The following is a 19623-nucleotide window of genomic DNA, read 5'->3' on the forward strand; positions in this document are numbered from 1 at the left end:
AACAGAAGCAGCAGACTGAGGGGCTGAGCTGGAATCCCACCACAATCCCGAGGAAGAGGGTGATAGTTTTTAGACTTGATATTATATAAGCAAAGAATACATGCACACACCTCTGAGAGCATCAAAAGACCTAGCCCAACACAGTTTCCTATTGGAAATACATATGGACAAAAAGCCAATCCAGAATATAATAAAGATCTAAAATATGCACAAATTGCAAAGTTGGTTCTTGTGTTTTACAACAGATTTATTTTTGTCTCGTGAACATGAAACTCAATTAACTCTCCTCAATGATTAAGTTACATCCACCATACCTGTTTCCAGCAAAATATTTTGAGATCTACTATACAAGTTCAGGTGAATTTATTACAATTGAGACGAGTAAAGACAACTTCTTTAAATTGTGAACTGTTCTCTAAAACCAAATGACTTTAATATAGCAGCAGCTACATATATCAGACCCAACCGGTTTAATCTTACACTTTGCCCACATCTGGTAAAAGCAAAGAGTACACAAACTACAGTATCAAGAATCTAACATCAGATTAGCCTGGTTACAGAGAATTCAATAAAATTGCTATTCAGCGCAAGAGCAGGATTCATTTCAAATGTGTAATGAATACAAAACTATTCCATTTTATTAAAAGCTTCTCAAACACGAGTTAGCTTCCTGATTAAGCCTGTAACCACTTCATCTCTCATATATAAACTGAACAGCTATATCTATCTTGTTTCTCCTTTGACTGCATTAATTCAGCCAGATACTGTGAATCATTCTCTGCTCTGAGTGATCATAAACTATGAGAAGTCGAGCTTGCTGTTAGAGGATGGTTAAAGATTCCACCGCAGCAGATATATGTGGAATTCCGTAAATTAGCAACTCATTTTACAATATGAAAATTCTCTCTTCCCTAAAGCAAATGGAAATGCTAAAAAAAAAAAAAAAAGTGGTGTTGCCCTGTTGTCAATGAAATCAGTGGAAAAACCCTGTAAAACTTCATGGGGAGTAGGATCAGGCCCTATTCTAGAGGGAAAGAATGCATTTGCTTGGCAGGTGAAAATTTCCATTTATGAAGAGTTGGAGATCAGCATTCAGATGATACAGTCCATAACGTGGATCTGAAGCGTGTCCATGTCAGGTAGAATTTCTCCACACTTGGGACAGGAATGTACTGGAATGTTCCTCTGGTGCTGCCGCCAGTCCTGAGGATCAGTGCCTGCAGAGAAAGAGAATTAAAACTATGTTAAACTGGATTTTCACTCTTTTGTGAAAATGTGAATTAAGTGCTGGCAAAAGATGCCATATTGATAGCCCCGTGGACTGTAGCTAGGGAGTTGCATTTGCTGGCCTATCTTCAGTTACAAAAAGGCCCTGCGGGCTGCTGGGCTAAGACAAGGCAGTCCTGAGAGTGCTCAGTATTGTGCCACTTGACTGGCCCAGGCAGCAATGCGAAGCTGGCTTATACTGGGCACAGCAGGGCCAGGCCCAGGATTTGATGCCATAACAATTATCTTCTGTTAATTTACCTCGTTGTACAAGATGAGGTGAATGATCTTGATCCACTGATGCTCTAGCTCCATGACGACTCTGCATTTCCACCAAAGAGCTTCTGCAGAGATTAAAGAATTTAAGAGGCTGTTCGTTGTCAAGCACACACACAAAGCCTATTAGGAAGAGAAACGAACCTCGAACAATAGGGAAAGCAGAAGGATTGTCTGATACGAACTGCTCAAGGGAAGAATTTTAAAGTGGGAGATTCTGTGGCCTGCTTAGTGCAGGAGGTCAGACTAGACGATCGTAATGGTCCCTTCTGACCTTAAATATGATTCTATGAAAGTAGTATGGCATCAACACAGAGGCTTCTGCCCTGGGACAAGTGCTTAGAACTCTGTCCTTTGGAACATTCTCAGGACTCAAATAATTTAATGCACAATTGTAAGTGTTAAAAGACAAAGTTATACAGGAAAATATTTTGGGCTACATATATTGGAGATGATGGGGATTAATATGAGAATTGAAAGGTGGGTAAGAAAATGTGAAGACTACAATGGGTCATGCTGAAAGGTGAACTGTCAGGCTGGAAGGAGGTTACTAGTGAAGGATCTGTCTTGGGACAAATCTTATTTTATATTTTAATGAATGACTCTGTGTACTGGGGTGGCTGCCCCACTCCTGGAGTACAGGGGTTAAAAGCAGCCAAGTTAGGCTGATTGGGGAAGCAGCCACAGCTGTGGCCAGCGTAATTAGGTCCCAGCTGGCCCTAATAAGAGGGCTGTGGGCCAGAACCTGAAGAAGAGTCTGACTCTAGCCCTGGAGCTGGCTGCCTGGGAGCTGTGCAGAGTAACTGAGGTAGAGCAGCACTGGGGAAAGGCAAGAGGAGCTGGGGAGCTCCAGCCTGGCAACTCCCCAGGCTGAGGCCTTGGATAAGGCCCAAAGCAGGTACTGAGGCTACAGAGGTGTAGCCTGGGGTTAGGCAGAGGCAGCTGGTCCAACCCCTTGCCAATGATGAGTGGCCATGACACTGCAGTCTGCCCCAATGAGCGGGGGCTAGATGATGACTGGCAGTAGCCACTGAGGCAAGGTGGATTTAGAGGGTTGGGGGTTAGAGGAGACCTAGAGCGAAGGGGTACTGCTGGGTCAGAACTTTGAGGTAAAGGTCACCGGGGTCTGGGAGGGACACGGGGCCAGCAGCAGGCGAGCCACCAACCTGCAGAGGGCGCTCCGTGTGCTAGAAAGAGCTAATTCCCGAGATGACCAGCAGGAGGCGCCGCAGCAGTAAGCCATCGCTTTGCTACACCCTGGCACAAAAAGTGGAAGTGTACCAGTAAAGTCTGCAGGGGAACAATGCTGGGAGATAGTGTAAATATGGAGAGGACCAGAATATCATATAAGGAGATTTGGATGACCTTGAAAACTGGAGTAATAGAAATAGGACGAAATGTAATAGTGAAAAGTGCAAGATCATGCACTTAGGGACTAACAAGAATTTCTGCTATAAGTTGGGGACTTATAAGTCGTAAACAACAGAGGAGGAGAACAACCAATGCACCAAGGCCTACCACAGGCTGACTATGAACCACCAATGTGGCCATGAAAAAGGCTCATGCAATCCTAGGATGCCTAAGGTGAGGTATTTCCAGTAGTGATAGGGAAGCATTAGTAACATTGGACCTGGCACTGGTGATACCTCATCTGAAATACTGTGTAAAGTTCTGGTCTCCCATGTTGAAGAAGATGAATTCAAACTGGAACAGGTGCAGAAGAAGGGCTACTAGTATGATCAGAGGAATCTTACGAGAGAAGACTTATGGACGTTGGCTTGTTTAGCCTAACCAAAGGATGAGAGGAGATACGATTGCTCTCTAAATACATATGAGGGATAAACACCAGAGAGGGAGAGGAGTTGTTTAAATTAAGGTCCAATGTTGGCACAAGAACAAATGGATATAAATTGGCCAGCAATAAGTTTAGGCTTGAAATTACACAAAACTTTCTATCTCTCAGAGGAGTGAAGTTCTGGAACAGCATTCCAAGGTTCCAATTTGGTTTCAAATTCTCAACTCCCTTCGATTGTATTGCCAACACATGGATACTGTCAAATGCATGTATAATTTATCAGTAGGGCTGTCAAGCGATTAAAAAATTAATCGTGATTAATTGCACTGTTAAACAATAATAATACCATTTATTTAAATATTTTTAGATATTTTCTACATTTTCAAATATATTGATTTCAATTACAACACAGAATACAAAGTGTACAGTGCTCACTTTATATTTTTTTGATTACAAGTATTTGCACTGTAAAAAACAAAAGAAATAGTATTTTTCAATTCACCTCATACAAGTACCGTAGTGCAATCTCTACCATGAAAGTTGAACTTACAAATGTAGAATTATGTACAAAAAAACCTGCATTCAAAAATAAAACGTAAAATTTTAGAGCCTGCAAGTCCATTCAGTCCTACTTCTTGTTCAGCCAATTGCCAAGACAAACAAGTTTGTTTACATTTGCAGGAGATAATGCTGCCTGTTTCTTGTTTACATCATCACCTGAAAGTGAGAACAGGTGTTCTCATAGCACTGTTGCAGCTGGCATCGCAAGATATTTACGTGCCAGATGCATTAAAGATTCATATGTCCCTTCATGCTTCAACCACCATTCCAGGGGACATGCTTCCATGCTGGTGATGGGTTCTGCTCAATAACCATCCAAAGCAGTGTGGACTGACACATGTTCAATTTTCATTATCTGAGTCAGATGCCACCAGGAGAAGGTTGATTTTCTTTTTTGGTGGTTCAGGTTCTGTAGTTTCTGCAGCAGAGTGTTGCTCTTTTAAGACTTCTGAAAGCATGTTCCACAACTCATCCCGCTCAGATTTTGGAACGCACTTCAGATTCTTAAACCTTGGGTCAAGTGCTGTAGCTATCTTTAGAAATCTCACATTGGTACCTTCTTTGCATTTTGTGAAATCTGCACTGGAAGTGTTCTTAAAATGAACAACATGTGCTCGGTCATCATCTGAGAATGTTATAACATGAAATATATGGCAGAAGGTGGGTAAAACAGAGCCGGGGACATACAATTCCGTCACAAACGTAATTAAAGCTTTTTTTTTTTAAATGAGCGTCATCAACATGGAAGCATGTCCTCTGGAATGGTGTCCGAATCATGAAGAAGCATACGAATGCTTAGCATATCTGGCACATAAATACCTTGCAATGCTGGCTACAAAAGTGCCATGCAAAAGCCTGTTCTCACTTTCTGGTGACATTGTAAATAAGAAGAGGGCAGCATTATCTCCTGTAAATGTAAACTTGTTTGGCTTAGTGATTGGCTGAAGAAAAAGTAGGACTGAGTGGACTTGTAGGCTCTGAAGTTTCACATTGTTTTGTTTGAGTGCAGTTATATAGCAAAAAAATAAAAATAAAAATCTACATTTTTAAGTTGCAATTTCATGACAAAGAGCTTGCACTACAGTACTTGTATGAGGTGAACTGAACAATACTATTTATCATTTTTACAGTGCAAATATTTGTAATAAAAAATATACACTTTGATTTCAATTACAACACAGAATACAATATGTATAAAAATGTACAATAACATCCAAAAATATTTAATACATTTCAATTGGTATTCTTTTGCTTAAACAGTGCGATTAAAACTGCAATTAATTGTGATTTTTAAAAATCGCAAATAATTTTTTTGAGTTAATCGCTGCGATTAACCGACAGTCCTACTTATCAACAACAACGTTTTACATTTTTTATTGTTAATTTGAATAAAAACTGGAATCCCAAAGATCTCACTGCATAAGAACATACGAATGGCCACAGTGGGTCAGATGAATGGTTCATCTAGCCCCATATCCTGTCTTCTGACAGTGGCCGATGCCAGATACCTCAGAAGGAAATGAACAGAACGGGGGAATTTATCGAGTGATCCATCCCATCGTCCACTCCCAGATTCTGGCAGTCAGAGGCTTAGGGACATCCAGAGCATGGGGTTGTGTCTGTGGCCATCTTGGCTAATAACCATTGATGACCCATCCTCCATGAATTTATCTAATTCTTTTTTGAATCCAGTTATAGTTGTGGCCTTCACAACATCCCCTGGCAACGAATTCCACAGGTTGACTGTGTTTTGTATGAAGAAGTACTTCCTTTTGTTTGTTTTAAACCTGCCTATTAATTTCATCACGTGACCCCTGGTTTTTGTGTTTTGTGAAAGGGCAAATAACACTTCTCTATCCATTTTCTCCTCCATTCATGGTTTTATAGATTTCTATCATAACCCCCTCTTAGCTGTCTCTTTTCCAAGCTGAACAGTCCCAGTCTTTTAAATCTGTCATTATAAGGAAGCTGTTCCATACCCCTAATCATTTTTATGACCCTTCTCTATACTTTTTCCAATTCTAATATATCTTTTTTGAGATGGAGCAACCAGAACTGCACAGAGTCTTCAAGGTGTGGACGTAGCATGGATTTATTTAGTGGCATAATCATATTTACTGTCTTATCATCTATACCTTTCCTAATGGTTACTAACGTTGTTAGCTTTTTTGATTGCTGCTGCACATTTTGTGGATATTTTCAGAGAGCTAGCCACAATGACTCCAAGATCTTTCTTGAGTGGTAACAGCTAATTTAGATCCCATCGTTTTTTATGTATAGTTGGGATTATGTTTGCCAGTCTACACTACTTTGCATTGATCAACATTGAATTTCATTTGCCATTTTGTTGCCTAGTCACCCAAGTTTTGTGAGATACCTTTGTAACTCTTTGTAGTCTGCTTTGGACTTAACTATCCTGAGTAATTTTGTATAGTCTGCAAACTTTGCCACCTCACTGCTCATACCTTTTCCCAGATCATTTATGAATGTTGACAGTGCTGGTCTGTGACGGGGTGGACTAGGCCCTGAGGCCCTCTGCTGGAGTCCTTGTGGCCCAGCCACACTCCACCCCAGCAAAGGACAATAGAGAGGTCCTCCAAGCTGCCTAGAGTGGCTGTGTGGGGAGCAGCCAATCAGGGCCCAGCAGGTCAGAATAAGAAGAGCTGCAGGGGACGAGGGAGTTCAGTTCCTTGCTAGAACTGGAGAAGCATGGATGGTGTGTAGCTGGCTGAGGGAGCTGCAGAATCTCAGATGAGGTAAAGCTGTCAGAAGCAAGGGAGAGTGAGAAGGAGCCCTGAGCTGGTTGTAGGGACTCCATCAGGACAAGGCTCTGAGGTCAGGGTGAAGATGGTGCAGGGCCATGGGGAAGTGGCCCAGGGAATCAGAGCAGCAGCGCGACTTAGATAAAGGGACACAGCAGACAGCTGCTATCTACAGGGTCCCTGGGCTGGGACACGGAGTAGTGGGCAGGCCTGGGTCCCCCCCAACTCCCCATAAGCCCCAAGGTGGGAATAGACTGGACACTGAGGCACCCCCAAAGGGGGGAACTGAACTGCAGTGGCCCAGCTGGAGAGTTGTGGCTGGAAAGGCCCTAAGAGGGTGAAGACATTGCCTCCAGAGAAGGAGCCCTGGGGCACTGTTCTATTCTGGAGCAGGGACAAACTGAGACATTATAGAGGGCACTCAGAGAGACCCCTGTTGGATTTGTACCCCAAAAGGGATTTGCTTTCCTTTTATCTCACAGACAGACTGTATATGACTTGGATGGAGGGCTGAGTCAGCAAAGGCCCACCAAAAACAGGGAGAGAGCGAGTGCAGGCCCACACACTCAGTCAGAGGGTGCACGTGAGAGGTGAGTACAACCCTGTTACACTGGAACCAGAAGTTGGATTTATTCAGACCAGCCCCTGCAAACAACGGGATCATGGAAGAGCAAATAAGAGCTCTCGGCCAGCAGCTGTAAAGTCCCAGCAAGCTGCCCAGCAGCCACATGGCAAAACCCTGGAGGGGCTTTAACAGCAGCAACTCCAGGATCACCAGTCTCAGGCGTGGAGGGAGCTTGACAGCCAGGCCCAGCCACTGCAGATGCTGTGAAGGAAAGAGTCCGAAGACCCCACCGTGGAGCTGCAGGTACTATGGGCAAGTGGGGCAGGTGAGATGGGTTTACCCTGATACAACCATGGCTTGTAAGGCCAGGCCAGTTGCTGTGAGAGCCACTGAGACCAGTGAAGGCCAGGCTGACCAAGACACCCGGCCACAAATGACTGAGGCTCAGGCTGTAGTGAAGGTGGAGCAGAGGACCATCAGGACTCAGTTTAGGGCTTGGAAGGCTACCCCAGGAACAATTGGTTTCTATTAGGGGGAAATGAGTCACACAAGAAGGTATTGCCCCGAGGAAAAATTCTAACTCAGGAAGGCAGTACTAGTACTATCATAGACCCAGGCCTCCCCATAATTGGCAAACCTGGGCTAGAAAAAGAAGCAGGATTGAGGCCCACAGGACAGAAATGAGAAAGCAGTTGTGGGGTTTGAAGAACGCTTTCGCTGAAGGAAAGACCTAGTCTCTGTTATGAGGGAAGAGAGCATGGGGAATGTACCTAATGTGTTGCAGGAACTGAGACAGGACCAGGGCTCTGAAATTACTCCGGTGGAGAAGAGCCCAATGAGAGGACAGCGGGGTTCCCTGATGGGAGGTGTCAGACAGAGGGAAACCTGTTTCACAGGGCCTGGGAGCTCAAAGAATGACTGATAGCCAGGACTCTTGGTTGGGCACCAGGCACCCCTACAACCTGCCAAACCGGATGAATGCTCTCCGGCATGAACTAAGTAACAGGTTGAAGGCTTATGAGACCCAGATTCAGAGAATAGAATGGAGGTGGTTTCAATCAGTAAAATGGGAGCAAGAGCAGACCCACCTCAGAGTGGAGAAGGGGGAACAGCAGTGCTTTCTGCTGCAAAAGGAGCTGACTAGGCTCCAGAACCTGCTCAAGGTCCAGCCAGGATCAAAGTGCAATTTGGCTAAGGAGAAAGAGCTGGAATTATGTGGTCTGGGGTCACTACAGAAGGAAGATAGCTTGGACAGGGATATACAGCTTCCTGCTGAAGTGGAGAGCTGCCAGACTGTGGCTATAAAACCGCAGAATCTTGAAGTGGTGGCAGAGCAAGGCCACAAGCAGATCTCTGCTAAAAAGAGAAGCACTTCTCAGAGGAAAAGAAGGTAAAAGTGGTCCTAACATGCTGGATGTCATTCATACAATAGTGTGGGTATGGAAACAACAAAGTGGGTGTTGCTAAGCCAAGTATTGAAAGCAGTGGGCAAAACAGTACAGTCCCTGGTCTTTGGAAACCCTAGAAGGGATCTGAACCTGAACAGAGATCCTTAACTCTGAAGTGTGTGCAAGCAGTTGCATCCAGAAGGACTCCTCTCCAGATCAGGAGGCCACAGTAAGAGTTTATTTCAGGGGAAAACCCAGCTCTGTTAATCACCCTAAAGGCGATAAAAGGCTTTGACGATTTGAACGCCCTGCATGTGGTAGATTATGACATGCCACTGAATATGACGGGTTGTGTTCACTGTATGGGTAACCTACAAAAAGAGGGACCCCAGGCTGTGGTCACTTCATATTTATCTGAGGAAGACAGGGGTATTGCCAAGGACCTGGTTAACTTTCTAGTGTCAGTCAAACAAGAAGTTCCCCCTTGGCTAAAGAACATGGTTAACGAGTAACTTTGGTCGAGCCCACCTTTGAGACAGGTTGGCTCCAAATAAAAGGAACTCCCAGGGAGACTGAGCAACGAAAACCTCTCCAGACAAAGGGGTCAGAGGAACCCTGACTAACTGGGGCAATGCAACCATTAAAAGCTCTCCAGGTAAAGAGGCCTGGAAGAGAAACCCTGATAGACAATGGCAGAGACTGCAGTGAATAGCTCTCCAGACAGAGGTTTGAGAGGAACCCAGGCTAACTGGGGCAAGGAATTGTTAAAAGCTCTCCCAGTAGAGAGGCCTAGGAGAGAAACCCTGAGGCACCAGGGCAGAGATTATCATGACTAGCTCTCCAGGTAGAAAGTTCTGGGAGTGAAGTACCCTGAAGAAGCATGGCATAACTGACAGGTGTGCCACAGAGCTAGTTAAGGAAGGAGCCTGATCTGAAAAATCTCTTCAGGCCGAGAGGCCTGGGAGGGAACCCTGACCAAAAAAGGGGCAGAGATAGGCCTGGGAGGGAAGACCTTGAGCAACCAAGGCAGAAAGTAAATAGCTCTACAGGGAGAAAGGCCTGAGGGAGAAGACCCTGATTCACTGGGGTGAGAGACTGCCAAATCTCTCCAGGCAGAGAGGCCTAGCAGGGAAACCCAGAGAGACCAGGGCAAGGACTATTAAAGCTCCCTGGATAAGAGAGGCCAGGGAGGGAGAACCATGACAAACGGGGGTACAGGCAAAGGAATTCTTCAGACAGAAAGGTTGGAGAAAGTAAATACTCTGTGAAACTAGGGCAAAAGGCTGGGTAAGCAGAGACATTACCTGCAAGAGCACCACTTCAACCTTGTGTGAGGGGGTGGTGTAGGCCCTGAGGCCCCCTGCTACACCTCGCCCCAGCAAAGGGCAGTAGAGAGGTCCTCCAAGCTGCCTAGAGTGACTGTGTGGGAGGCAGCCAATCAGGACCCAGTAGGTCAGTACAAGAAGAGCTGCAGAGCAAGAGTGAGTTCAGTTCCTTGTCCAAGCTGGAGAAGTGTGGATGGCGTGTGGCTGGCTGACGAAGCTGCAGGACCTTGGACAAGGTAGTACTGCCAGAAGCCAGGGACAGCAAGAAGGAGCCCTGAGCTGGTTGCGGGGACTCTATCAGGACAAAGCCCTGAGGTAAGGGTGTAGATGGCACAGGGCCGTGGGGAAGTGGCACAGGGAATTAGAGCAGTTGCATAACTTAGATAAAGGGATGCAGCAGACAGCTGCTAACTACAGGGTCCCTGGGCTGGGACCTGGGGTAGTGGGTGGGCCTGGGTCCCCTCCAACCCCCATAAGCCACAGGGGGGAGTGGCCTGGACACTGAGGCATCCCTGGGGCGGAGGGGCATGGGGGACTGAACTGCAGTGGCCCGGCTGGAAAGGCCCTAAGAGGGCGAAGACATTGCCTCCAGGGAAGAAGCCCTGGGGCTCTGCTTGATTTCAAAACAGACATTACAGAGCTGGACTTGTACCCTGAAAGGGGTTTGCTTTTATCTCACAGACACTGTGTATAACTTGGCCGGAGGGCTGAGACAGGTAGAGAGTGTGTCCAGGCACACGCACTCAGCCAGGGGGTGCTCGTGAGAAGTGAGTGCAAGCCCGTTACATGGCCCTAGTACAGATCCTTGGGGGACACCACTGTTTACCTCTCTCCATTCTGAGAACTGGCCATTTACTCCTAGCCTTTGTTTCTCGTTTATCCCCTGACTGCTTTTTTGCTTATGAGCCTTTGATAAGGCACCTTGTCAATGGCTTTCTGAAAGTCCAAGTACCCTATAGCCACTGGATCACCCTTGTCCACATGTTTGTTGACCCCCTCAAAGAGTTCTAGTAGATTGATGAAGCATGACTTCCCTTTACAAAAGCCATGTTGATTATTCTCTCCCCCCGACCCCCAAACAAATAGCGTTCATTTATGTGTCCTCATTCTGATTGTTCTTTACTGTAGTTTCAGTTTGCCTGGCATTGAAGTTTGGCTTACCGGCCTGTAATTGCCAGGATCCCCTTTGGAGCTCTTTTACTAATCAGCATTACATTAGCTATCCTTCAGTCATCTAGTACAGAAGCTGATTTAAGTGATAAATTACATACTGCAGTTAATAGTTCTGCAATTTCACATTTGAGTTCCTTCAGAACTCCTGGCTGAATACCATCTGTTCCTGGTGACTTATTATTTTAATTTATCAGTTTGTTCCAAAGCTTCCTCTAACAACACCTCAATCTGGGACAGTTCCTCAGATTTGTAGCCTAAAAAGAATAGCTCAGGTGTGGGAATCTCCCTCACATTCCCTGCAGTGAAGAAAGATGCAAAGAATGTATTTAGCTTTTCTGCAATGGCCCTATCTTCCTTTAGCACCTCTACTGTCCAGTGGCACCACTGATTGTTTGGCAGGCTTTCTATTTCTGATGTACTTATTAAAAACTAACAGCAAACTCTTTGTCTTTTGCCAGTTGCTCTTCAAACTTCTTTTTGGCATGCCTAATTATACTTTTACACTTTACTTGCCAGAGTTTATGCTCCTCCCTATTTTCTTCAGCAGGATCTGACTTCTGATTTTTAAAGGATGCCTTTTTGCCTCTAACTGCCTCTTTCACTATGATTTTTAGCCATAGTGGCATTTTTTTGGTCCTCTGTTTTTTAATTGGGGGTATACATTTAGGTTGAGCCTCTATTATGGTGTTATTAAAAAATATACTTCATTGATTATATATACCCAGATATTACTCCACCCCTGACTGATCTGCACTTGTCTCTTAGGAGCAGCACAATAACAGTAATCACAGAATAACCAGCATTATAGTTTAGGACAAAAATGGAAGGAAAAACTATTCAAATGAAAGCACAGGGGGAATTAATTAATATTGGGTCTACTTATCCAAATTGTTTATTCCTGTGTCTGGGCCAAATTTCAATCTTATGATTTAAGTACAAATTATTATTACCATCATAAAATAAAAGCTTAGATATCAATTTGGCTTTTTCCTTTTAAGAGACGTTAACCTAAGAGGAAGAACAGAAGTCTACAGGGAATGGATCACTTGATGATTACCTGGTCATTCCCTCTGGGGCATTGGCCAACATCAGAAGACAGGATACTAGGCTAGATGGATCTTTGGTCTGACCCAGTATGGCCTTTCTTATGTACAGAAATAACTCAGTGAAGCCCTTTCTGCTCTTAATTCTAGCTAAATATTAGACATCTGGGTGGTGAACAGAATGGTTGGTTTGTTTTCTTTTAAGATATAAACTGTATCTATTGACTTAGTTTTTAGAAGAGACTTGAAAAACTTGAATAAATGGGGTTTCAGATGAAGCCAATTTACAGAGTCCTTAGGTGAAAACCTGGCCCCACTGAAATCAGTGGGGCCAGGTTTTTACCTACTGAGTTTAACTGTATCTCTCAAATAAGTATACTTTCATAATTCACAGGGTTGGGGGGGTGTCAGATGGCTTAATTAATTTTGGTGCTTTGAGTTCTTTGGATGATCAATCTCGCACACACGCTCACTATTCTGTCATCTGGCTAACTTCTTGTTTAAATCAGCTAGCTCACTATAGAGCAGAGTGGTTTTTTAACTTTATTGATGAGCACAGATATGTTGTGGCTTTAAACACTCGTTAAAGCCAATGTTGATTTTAACGAGTCCCTAGCCAGCTCCCCAACACAAGTGACAACAAGACAATCCAGACAGCTCAGTCAGAAACATGTTTGGAATTTCCCTTAATCAGTTTCTCACCTGCCAAGATTGTCCAGCATATGTTTCTCTTGTAACAGGTAAGTCAGCTGTACAGCCAGCTGTTCTTTTTCCTCATGTATCTTCTCTCTTGCTTCTCTCTCCGCGTGGAAGTCAGAACAATAAACCTCCATCTGGTCAGAAAAAATAAAATCATGTTCAGCATTACTATTTAGACCAGATCTAACTCTATCTGTGTATAAATTAATCTCATTTGCCAACACAGCCAACCAGTGTGGTGTTTGTATTGAAACAGCCCCTATAAGCCCCAACCAAAATCAGTGCCTGAGTTGTGCTAGAAGCTGCACATACACAGGGAAAGACCTAGTCCAAGACCCAAAGAGCTAATAGCAAAGAAAGGCTGGAAGAAATCAGGCATCATCTCCATTTTACAGGCAGGACTGATGCAAAGACAGTGAGCAGGTGACTTGTTCAAGGTCACACAGAAAATCTCTAGCAGAGCTAGAAACTGGTCCCAGAACTCCAGAGTTCCAGTTCAAGACCAGCCTTCTTCCTAGTCACACTTTACACCCATGACCTCACTTAATTTGACTAAAAACTCCCTCTAACATTAAGGGAGCCCACTGAAAATAGATTTTTGTTCTATATCAACTACCAAACTTTTTATTGGTGGTGTGAAACTGTCACATTCCAGACTCGTTTAGTTCCCAGAAATCCCATCCACTAAGGCCAATGGAAGCTGGGAATTCACAGAAGTACAGATTCTATAAAGATCTGTAGGGGAAACTCAAAAAGGGAATTATATATCTGGATTCTTGTAAGTCTGTTTTAAACTAATCAGAGCAATTACTCGAGCCATTAGGGTTTTCCTTCCAATTTCTGAACAGTAGGAAGGAGAACTATCCAAGCCTCCCTGACTTTTCTGAAGGGCACCCCATACCTGAGCTCTGAGGACAGCCATGGTTTCAAGGTCTTCCTCCTGCTTAGCAATAGTCTGCTTCATTTCATCCATCTGTAGCTGTTTTGTAGCCAAAGCTCTCTCTGCCAGCTCTAGCTTTTTATTCAGGTCCTCTACCACCGCCTTATCCACTCTCTCCAACTGCAAGGAAGAATTCATTTAAATGGCCTGACTTCTTCTCTCCCCCCCCACCCCCAAATCTATCAGCTCAGGGTTACTTCCAGCTCCCAGATATACAGTTCCCACCAGTCCCCACTGTGTCAAGCCCAAAAGGAATCTCTTTATGCAGTCTATGAAGGAGATCTTACTATTCAGTATTAAAAAAAAAAGGGGGGGGGGGGGAAGGTCTCTGTTAAAAGTACTGAGAAAAGCAACCAAGTTCAAAGTTAAGGTTTAATTAACCCTTTTGCAACATACATTGTATAGTACTTTATTATATGTATTCCAGGAGCCCCAGTGATAGATTGGGACCTGATCGTGCGAGGCACTGTAAAAAACATAACTAAAAAGATGATCCTTGCTCCAAAGACCTTACTTTCTTAAGAGTACACTAATATTTAGATGCTTAACTTCTGGCTCTTGAGTTGGGACAGACTTAGAATTGCTCAAATGTATGCAATTGTGTCGCATTGCAGTAGCTTGCAACCTACAGAGGATATCAGTAGTAACACAGCAGAGATGTGGTGGTTCTTTAGTTGAAGTGGTGGGAGGTGGCATGTGTGTTCTTGGAGCAGGAGATGTCTAGGTCTGTCCTTACACCATAGCTGCATAGATTTAATGGTCATTAGTATGGTAAAGCTGAAAAATCATGAAGTCCTCAGCCAAAATATTGTTACAATCCACATTCATTTCTCTCCCCTAAAATTCATTGCAATTTCTCTTCATAACCAGTTTACCTCGTTGTTTTTTAGTTCTTCAATGGTTTTCATTGCATTAGTGAGTTCAGGGAGAAGCTTACTGTAGGTATGCTGCAAGTCAGAAAACTTTGCCCTGTTTAAGACAAAAATAATTACATGGAAATGGTCCTTCTATCATCTTCCATTTTGTTAAATTGTTCCACTGGCTCCCGCTTTAGGATTTCTTTCATCACTCCTTCCCATCAAACTTGCAAATCTCCAGAGTTTAAGACACACTGATCCAGAATCCAGAAAGCTGAAGGACTAACTATATCAACTATCAGAATTTTCTCCAGTCTGACTTTTTACTTTTACAGGAGGGGGAAAAAAAAAGGAGGGGCAAAAAACAGTCAACTTACAAATGATATTTCAGTCTGATAAAAAGTAGCCTTCTACCCCTCACCATACCCTCTCTCTCAAGGTCTCTGGAGCTAGTCTTCTCACAGATTTCAAGTCCAGAAGGGACCATTCCAATCACTTAAATCAGGCCTCCTGCATTACAGGCCAAAGACTCTCACCCAATAATTTCAGCATCAAGCCCACAGCTTCTGAGAGAGAGCGAGCATATCTTTTTAAAAAAAAGAGAGCTAGTCTGGACTGGAAGGCTTCAAGTGAAGGAGAATTTGCCATGTCCCTAGGTAAAGAGTGGCTACTTACCCTCATGGTTAAAAATGTGCCCCTTATTTCCAGTCAGACTTTGTCTAGCTTCAGCTTCTAGCCATTGGATCTCATTATGCTTTTTTCTGCTAGATTAAATTGCCATATACTATCCAGGTAGGTGCTTACAGACCATGGAACAGTCACCTCTTTAACATTTCTTCATTAAATAAAACAGAATGAGCTAAGCTTTTGAATCAGTGTCTCAACAGCTTTTAATTCTTTTATGACTCTTATTTGTGGAGCATCTCACCAAAACACTGATCCCAGTAGAGTTTGGAGGCACTGGGGTTTCCCATGCCCTCTTCTCTCTGTTTCTGAACAGCTTGGTTTTTCGCCTTCCTCTGCAGCATGGGTCATTTGTAGGTTTAAGCTAGTGTAAATGGTGGATTCTCTATAACTTGAAGTCTTTAAGCCATGATTTGAGGACTTCAGTAACTCAGCCAGAGTTTAGGGGTCTACTACAGGAATGGGTGGGTGAGGTTCTGTGGCCTGCAATGTGCAGGAGGTCAGACTAGATGATCATGATGGTCCCTTCTGACCTTAGAGTGTAGGAGACTTCATCCATTCTCCTGGTGCCCTCTGGGCCATTTGGGTTGCTTCCTCTAAAGCAGGGATTCTCAAACTGTATTGGACTGTGACCCCCTTCAAACAACAAAAATTGCTTTGTGACCCCAGGAAGGGGCCTAAGCCTGCCCAAGCCCCTGCTACCCTGGGAGGAGGGGGCCTAAGCCTGCCCAAGCCCCTGCTACCCTGGGAGGAAGAAGCCTGAGCCCTACTGCCCTGGGCTGAGGGAGGAGGGCAAAGTCTGGGTCTTCAGCCCAGGCAGGAGGCCTGTAACCTGGGCCCTGCCATCCAGGACTGAAGCCCTCAGTTGTCAGCTTTGGCCCCGGATAGTGGGGCTTGGGCTTTGGCCCCAAGCTCCAGCAAGTCTAATGCCAGCCCTGGCGACCCCATTAAAATGGGGCTGTGACCCACTTGGGGGTTCTAACCCACAGTTTGAGAACCGCTGCTCTAGAGCACTGTGCTCATGACCAGAGAGCATCCAGTAACAATGTGAACATGTCTACAAACATTTGAGAGTATCCAGGGTACTGTCTTGTTCCCACCAGAGTAATGCTCAGTTCCCAAGCCTTTCCTTAATGTAATTATGTTCAAGCCCTACATATAACTGATTGCGGCTTTTGGGTCCAAGGAAGTGACATCAGGGAATGCTCAGAGCCAGTTATAATCCAACTGATCTGCCTTGGTACTGAAATGCCTGGTAGACCTTGGTCAGTATCTGCAAGCATAAACTGCTTGTCGTGACTTTCAAGGCCCTTCACAGCCTATTCTAAAATTTGCATCTATGTATGTCAGACTGGAGTAGTTCAGTTTTATGGCTGGTCACATGTAGCCATTATTTGGATGTAACCATCAGAGGGAACGTTCCTCAGATTTATCCTTAAAAAAGAATTCAGCTGTTTCTCCACTTTCTTTTGTAAGCCAAATGAAGAAAATGCCTACTGTGTAACAACCTGGGGAAATTAAACTTAGTCCAGGCAAGTGAAATTACTAACTGGCTGCTGGACAAAACTACCAACCTGCAGAAATTCCTGCTGATTGGGAGATGGGCTCCATGCTACACGCTGGGGACAGCATATGGGTAACTAGCCAAGTACAGTCTTACCCACAATACAGTTTTGAATGTTTGTGCAGCTCCATAGGAAGAATTTAGTAAAATACGGTAACACTTTGCCTAGCCTATCCATTTCTTCCCCTTTTGTAGGGAAAAAGCCAAGATGGGAAGCCAGTTTACATTTGTCCTCAGGCTAGACACAGTAAGTTAATGTACCCAATGTTTGAAGGCAGGGATCAGTTTAGATCTGCAACATGTCCCTGAGACAGCAAAGTACAACTTGTATACAGCTAGAGAAGGGCACAAGTCAGAGGTTAGAGCTGGGATTTCCCCGAAGGTTGGGGCTCTTTGAATATGAAGATCCACTTTGGGCCTATTGTACAGAGGTTTGAACTGTCAAAACTTTGATAAACTGAGGCTATCTGGATCCAGGGTTCCAGTTCAGATTAATCTCTACAAGCTCAATTTAATGTGGAGGGGGGAGTGTGTGTGTACACAGTCACATCTGAGATTCAGTTACTCCTTGGACACATTACTGTAGATTCTCACCCACTTGACCTATCTCTTTGTAAGGTTCAAAATCTTGTTGCACTCACTTTTCTTCCTCTGTTTTAGCTTGTTCCAGTTTGAGCTCGGACTGCATGCTCTCCACCTGAAGCTCCAGCTTTTTAATGGTATATAGGAGCTGCTGCCTCTCATCCAAATCTGCAGAAGTAGCAGAGTTTTTTCTTTCAAGTATCTGACACCTGACCAAAAGGAAAGAGAGTTGTTATCTTTCCTATCTCCCTTTCTTGATGAAAATCATCATGATGGGTATCAGACAAAGAACCTACATTTGTGATTAATTTACCCCCAAAGCTTATTTCATGAGACTGAAGGAAAAACCCATGCACAACTGTAAAAAAAAATAAATAAATAAAATAAAAAAATTGAACCATAGGTTTTCCTTAGGTTATACGCTCTTAAAAAGATGGGAATCGTGGCTAAAAGTTTTTTAAAATGGGTGCCAAAAGTGCGGCTCTTACATTCTTTTTTTATGCACCTAATTAAGTGGCCTGATCTTTAAGTGTGCTGAGAACTCCTGTGAATAATGGTTCAAATTGGGCCCTTAATTGCTTTTTTCAAGATTGCAAAACCCTTCCTTCAAGGGATTTCATTTATTTTAAAATGCCATTTCACACCAGGAAGGATTAAATCCTCAGTCAGTAAATCAGGATTCCTGTGGTCTATTTCTAACTCTGCTTGACTTGTGGTGGCATCTCAGATCTTGTGAAAGCCACTGAGGACTAGATCCTCAAAAGGTATTTTAGGCACTTAACTCCCACTGAAATAAGTAGTAGTCAGGTGCCTAAATACCTTTGGATGCTGGGCCTCTGTTTCCCCACCTGTAAAATGAAATTAATACATATCCACTTCTCAGAAGTATCCTAAGGTTTAATCAATAATAATACCTAGCTTTAATATAGTGCTTTTCATAAGTAGGCCTCAAAGCACTAGTTAGTGTTTGTAAAGCTTGTTAAACTCCTCCGGTAGAAGGGGTTATGAATATTAAGATTATCATCAGCACAATCAAGCATCTCAGCAGAACATTTCCTTTTCTGAGCCTTACTTTTCTTGAAGCCTCTTCTGGATCAGCTCCGCTTCTTTTAATTTAGCATGTGCCTCCTGAAGCTCTTTGAAGAGGGATGACACCTGCAGGTTCAGGGTTTCTATTTCACTACCAACCTGTTAGAGAGAAAGAAAGTATACTCAGACAATTCAAGATTTGAAAATTGCAAACACTAGACAGCTATATCAGGCAAGAACCATTCTCTTTCTAAAGAGAATAGCACAAATCATTCAGCACCAGTAAACTCTGCTCCACTGTGAGATTAATATAAAGATCTTGCAGCTACTGAGCATTCCTAAAGAAAGCAGAGCTGCAATTTTGGGCACCCCAAACTTCTTTAAAATTGTGGGGAAATGGGCAATAACTCAGATAAGAGTATTATTAATTTCCAGTAGTGCCCATAACATGCTAGGCCCTGTTCAGACAGAAAAGGCACCATATCAAAGAGTTCACAATTTAAAGACTATCAAAAAATAAAGATTGAGACTCAGAAATGTAGGGATGGAAGGAACCTTAAGGGGTCATCTAGTCCAGCCCCTTGTGATGTAAAATAGGCCAAGTAAATCTACACCATCCCTGATGGGTGTTTGTCCAACCTGTTCTTAAAATCCTTCAATGACCGGGATTCCACAATCTTCTTTGAAAGCCTATTCCACTACTTAACTATCCTTATAAGGTTTTTCCTAATATCTAACCTAAGTCACCTTTTGCTGCAGACTACTTCTGGCCAACCTTCAGAAGACATAGAGAGCAACTGATCACGGTCCTCGTTTTAACATCCCTGAACATATCTGAAGACTTATCAGCGCCCCACCCATGTCCTCTTTTCTCAAGACTAAGCGCACACACCCCTTTTTTTTAAGCATGTCCTCGTAAGTCAGGTTTTCTAAACTTTTTATCATTTTATGCCTCTCCTCTGGGCTCTCCCCAATTTGTAGAGCAAAGTGGCTTGAGTTAGTGACTGACCACCTCTTATAAATACAATGCAATGTTCATAGAATCATAGAATATTAGGGTTGGAAGGGACCTCAGGAGGTCATCTAGTCCAACCCCCTGCTCAAAGCAGGACCA

The 19623-nt window shown here is 43.7% G+C and overlaps 1 protein-coding gene across 4 annotated transcripts in view; it reads right to left on the reverse strand.

The window, feature by feature from the left end:
- Positions 1-226: 226 nt before the first annotated feature.
- Positions 227-19623, reverse strand: part of OPTN (optineurin) — a 42402-nt gene continuing 23005 nt past the window's right edge. For 3 of the 4 annotated variants that reach the window (XM_077836517.1, XM_077836509.1, XM_077836501.1), the window contains exons 8-14: positions 18553-18668; positions 17540-17689; positions 14669-14762; positions 13755-13913; positions 12857-12987; positions 1528-1610; positions 227-1217 (exon numbers count right to left, since the gene is read on the reverse strand). In XM_077836517.1, the coding sequence (XP_077692643.1) occupies positions 1093-1217; positions 1528-1610; positions 12857-12987; positions 13755-13913; positions 14669-14762; positions 17540-17689; positions 18553-18668 (858 nt within the window). In that variant the 3' untranslated portion in view covers positions 227-1092. Of the gene's footprint in view, positions 1218-1527; positions 1666-12856; positions 12988-13754; positions 13914-14668; positions 14763-17539; positions 17690-18552; positions 18669-19623 lie in introns of those variants that run through there. The other variant, XM_077836525.1, reaches the window with a different exon arrangement.

Source organism: Eretmochelys imbricata, chromosome 1 (genome assembly GCF_965152235.1).
Source record: "Eretmochelys imbricata isolate rEreImb1 chromosome 1, rEreImb1.hap1, whole genome shotgun sequence".
NCBI classification, from domain to species: Eukaryota; Metazoa; Chordata; order Testudines; family Cheloniidae; genus Eretmochelys; species Eretmochelys imbricata.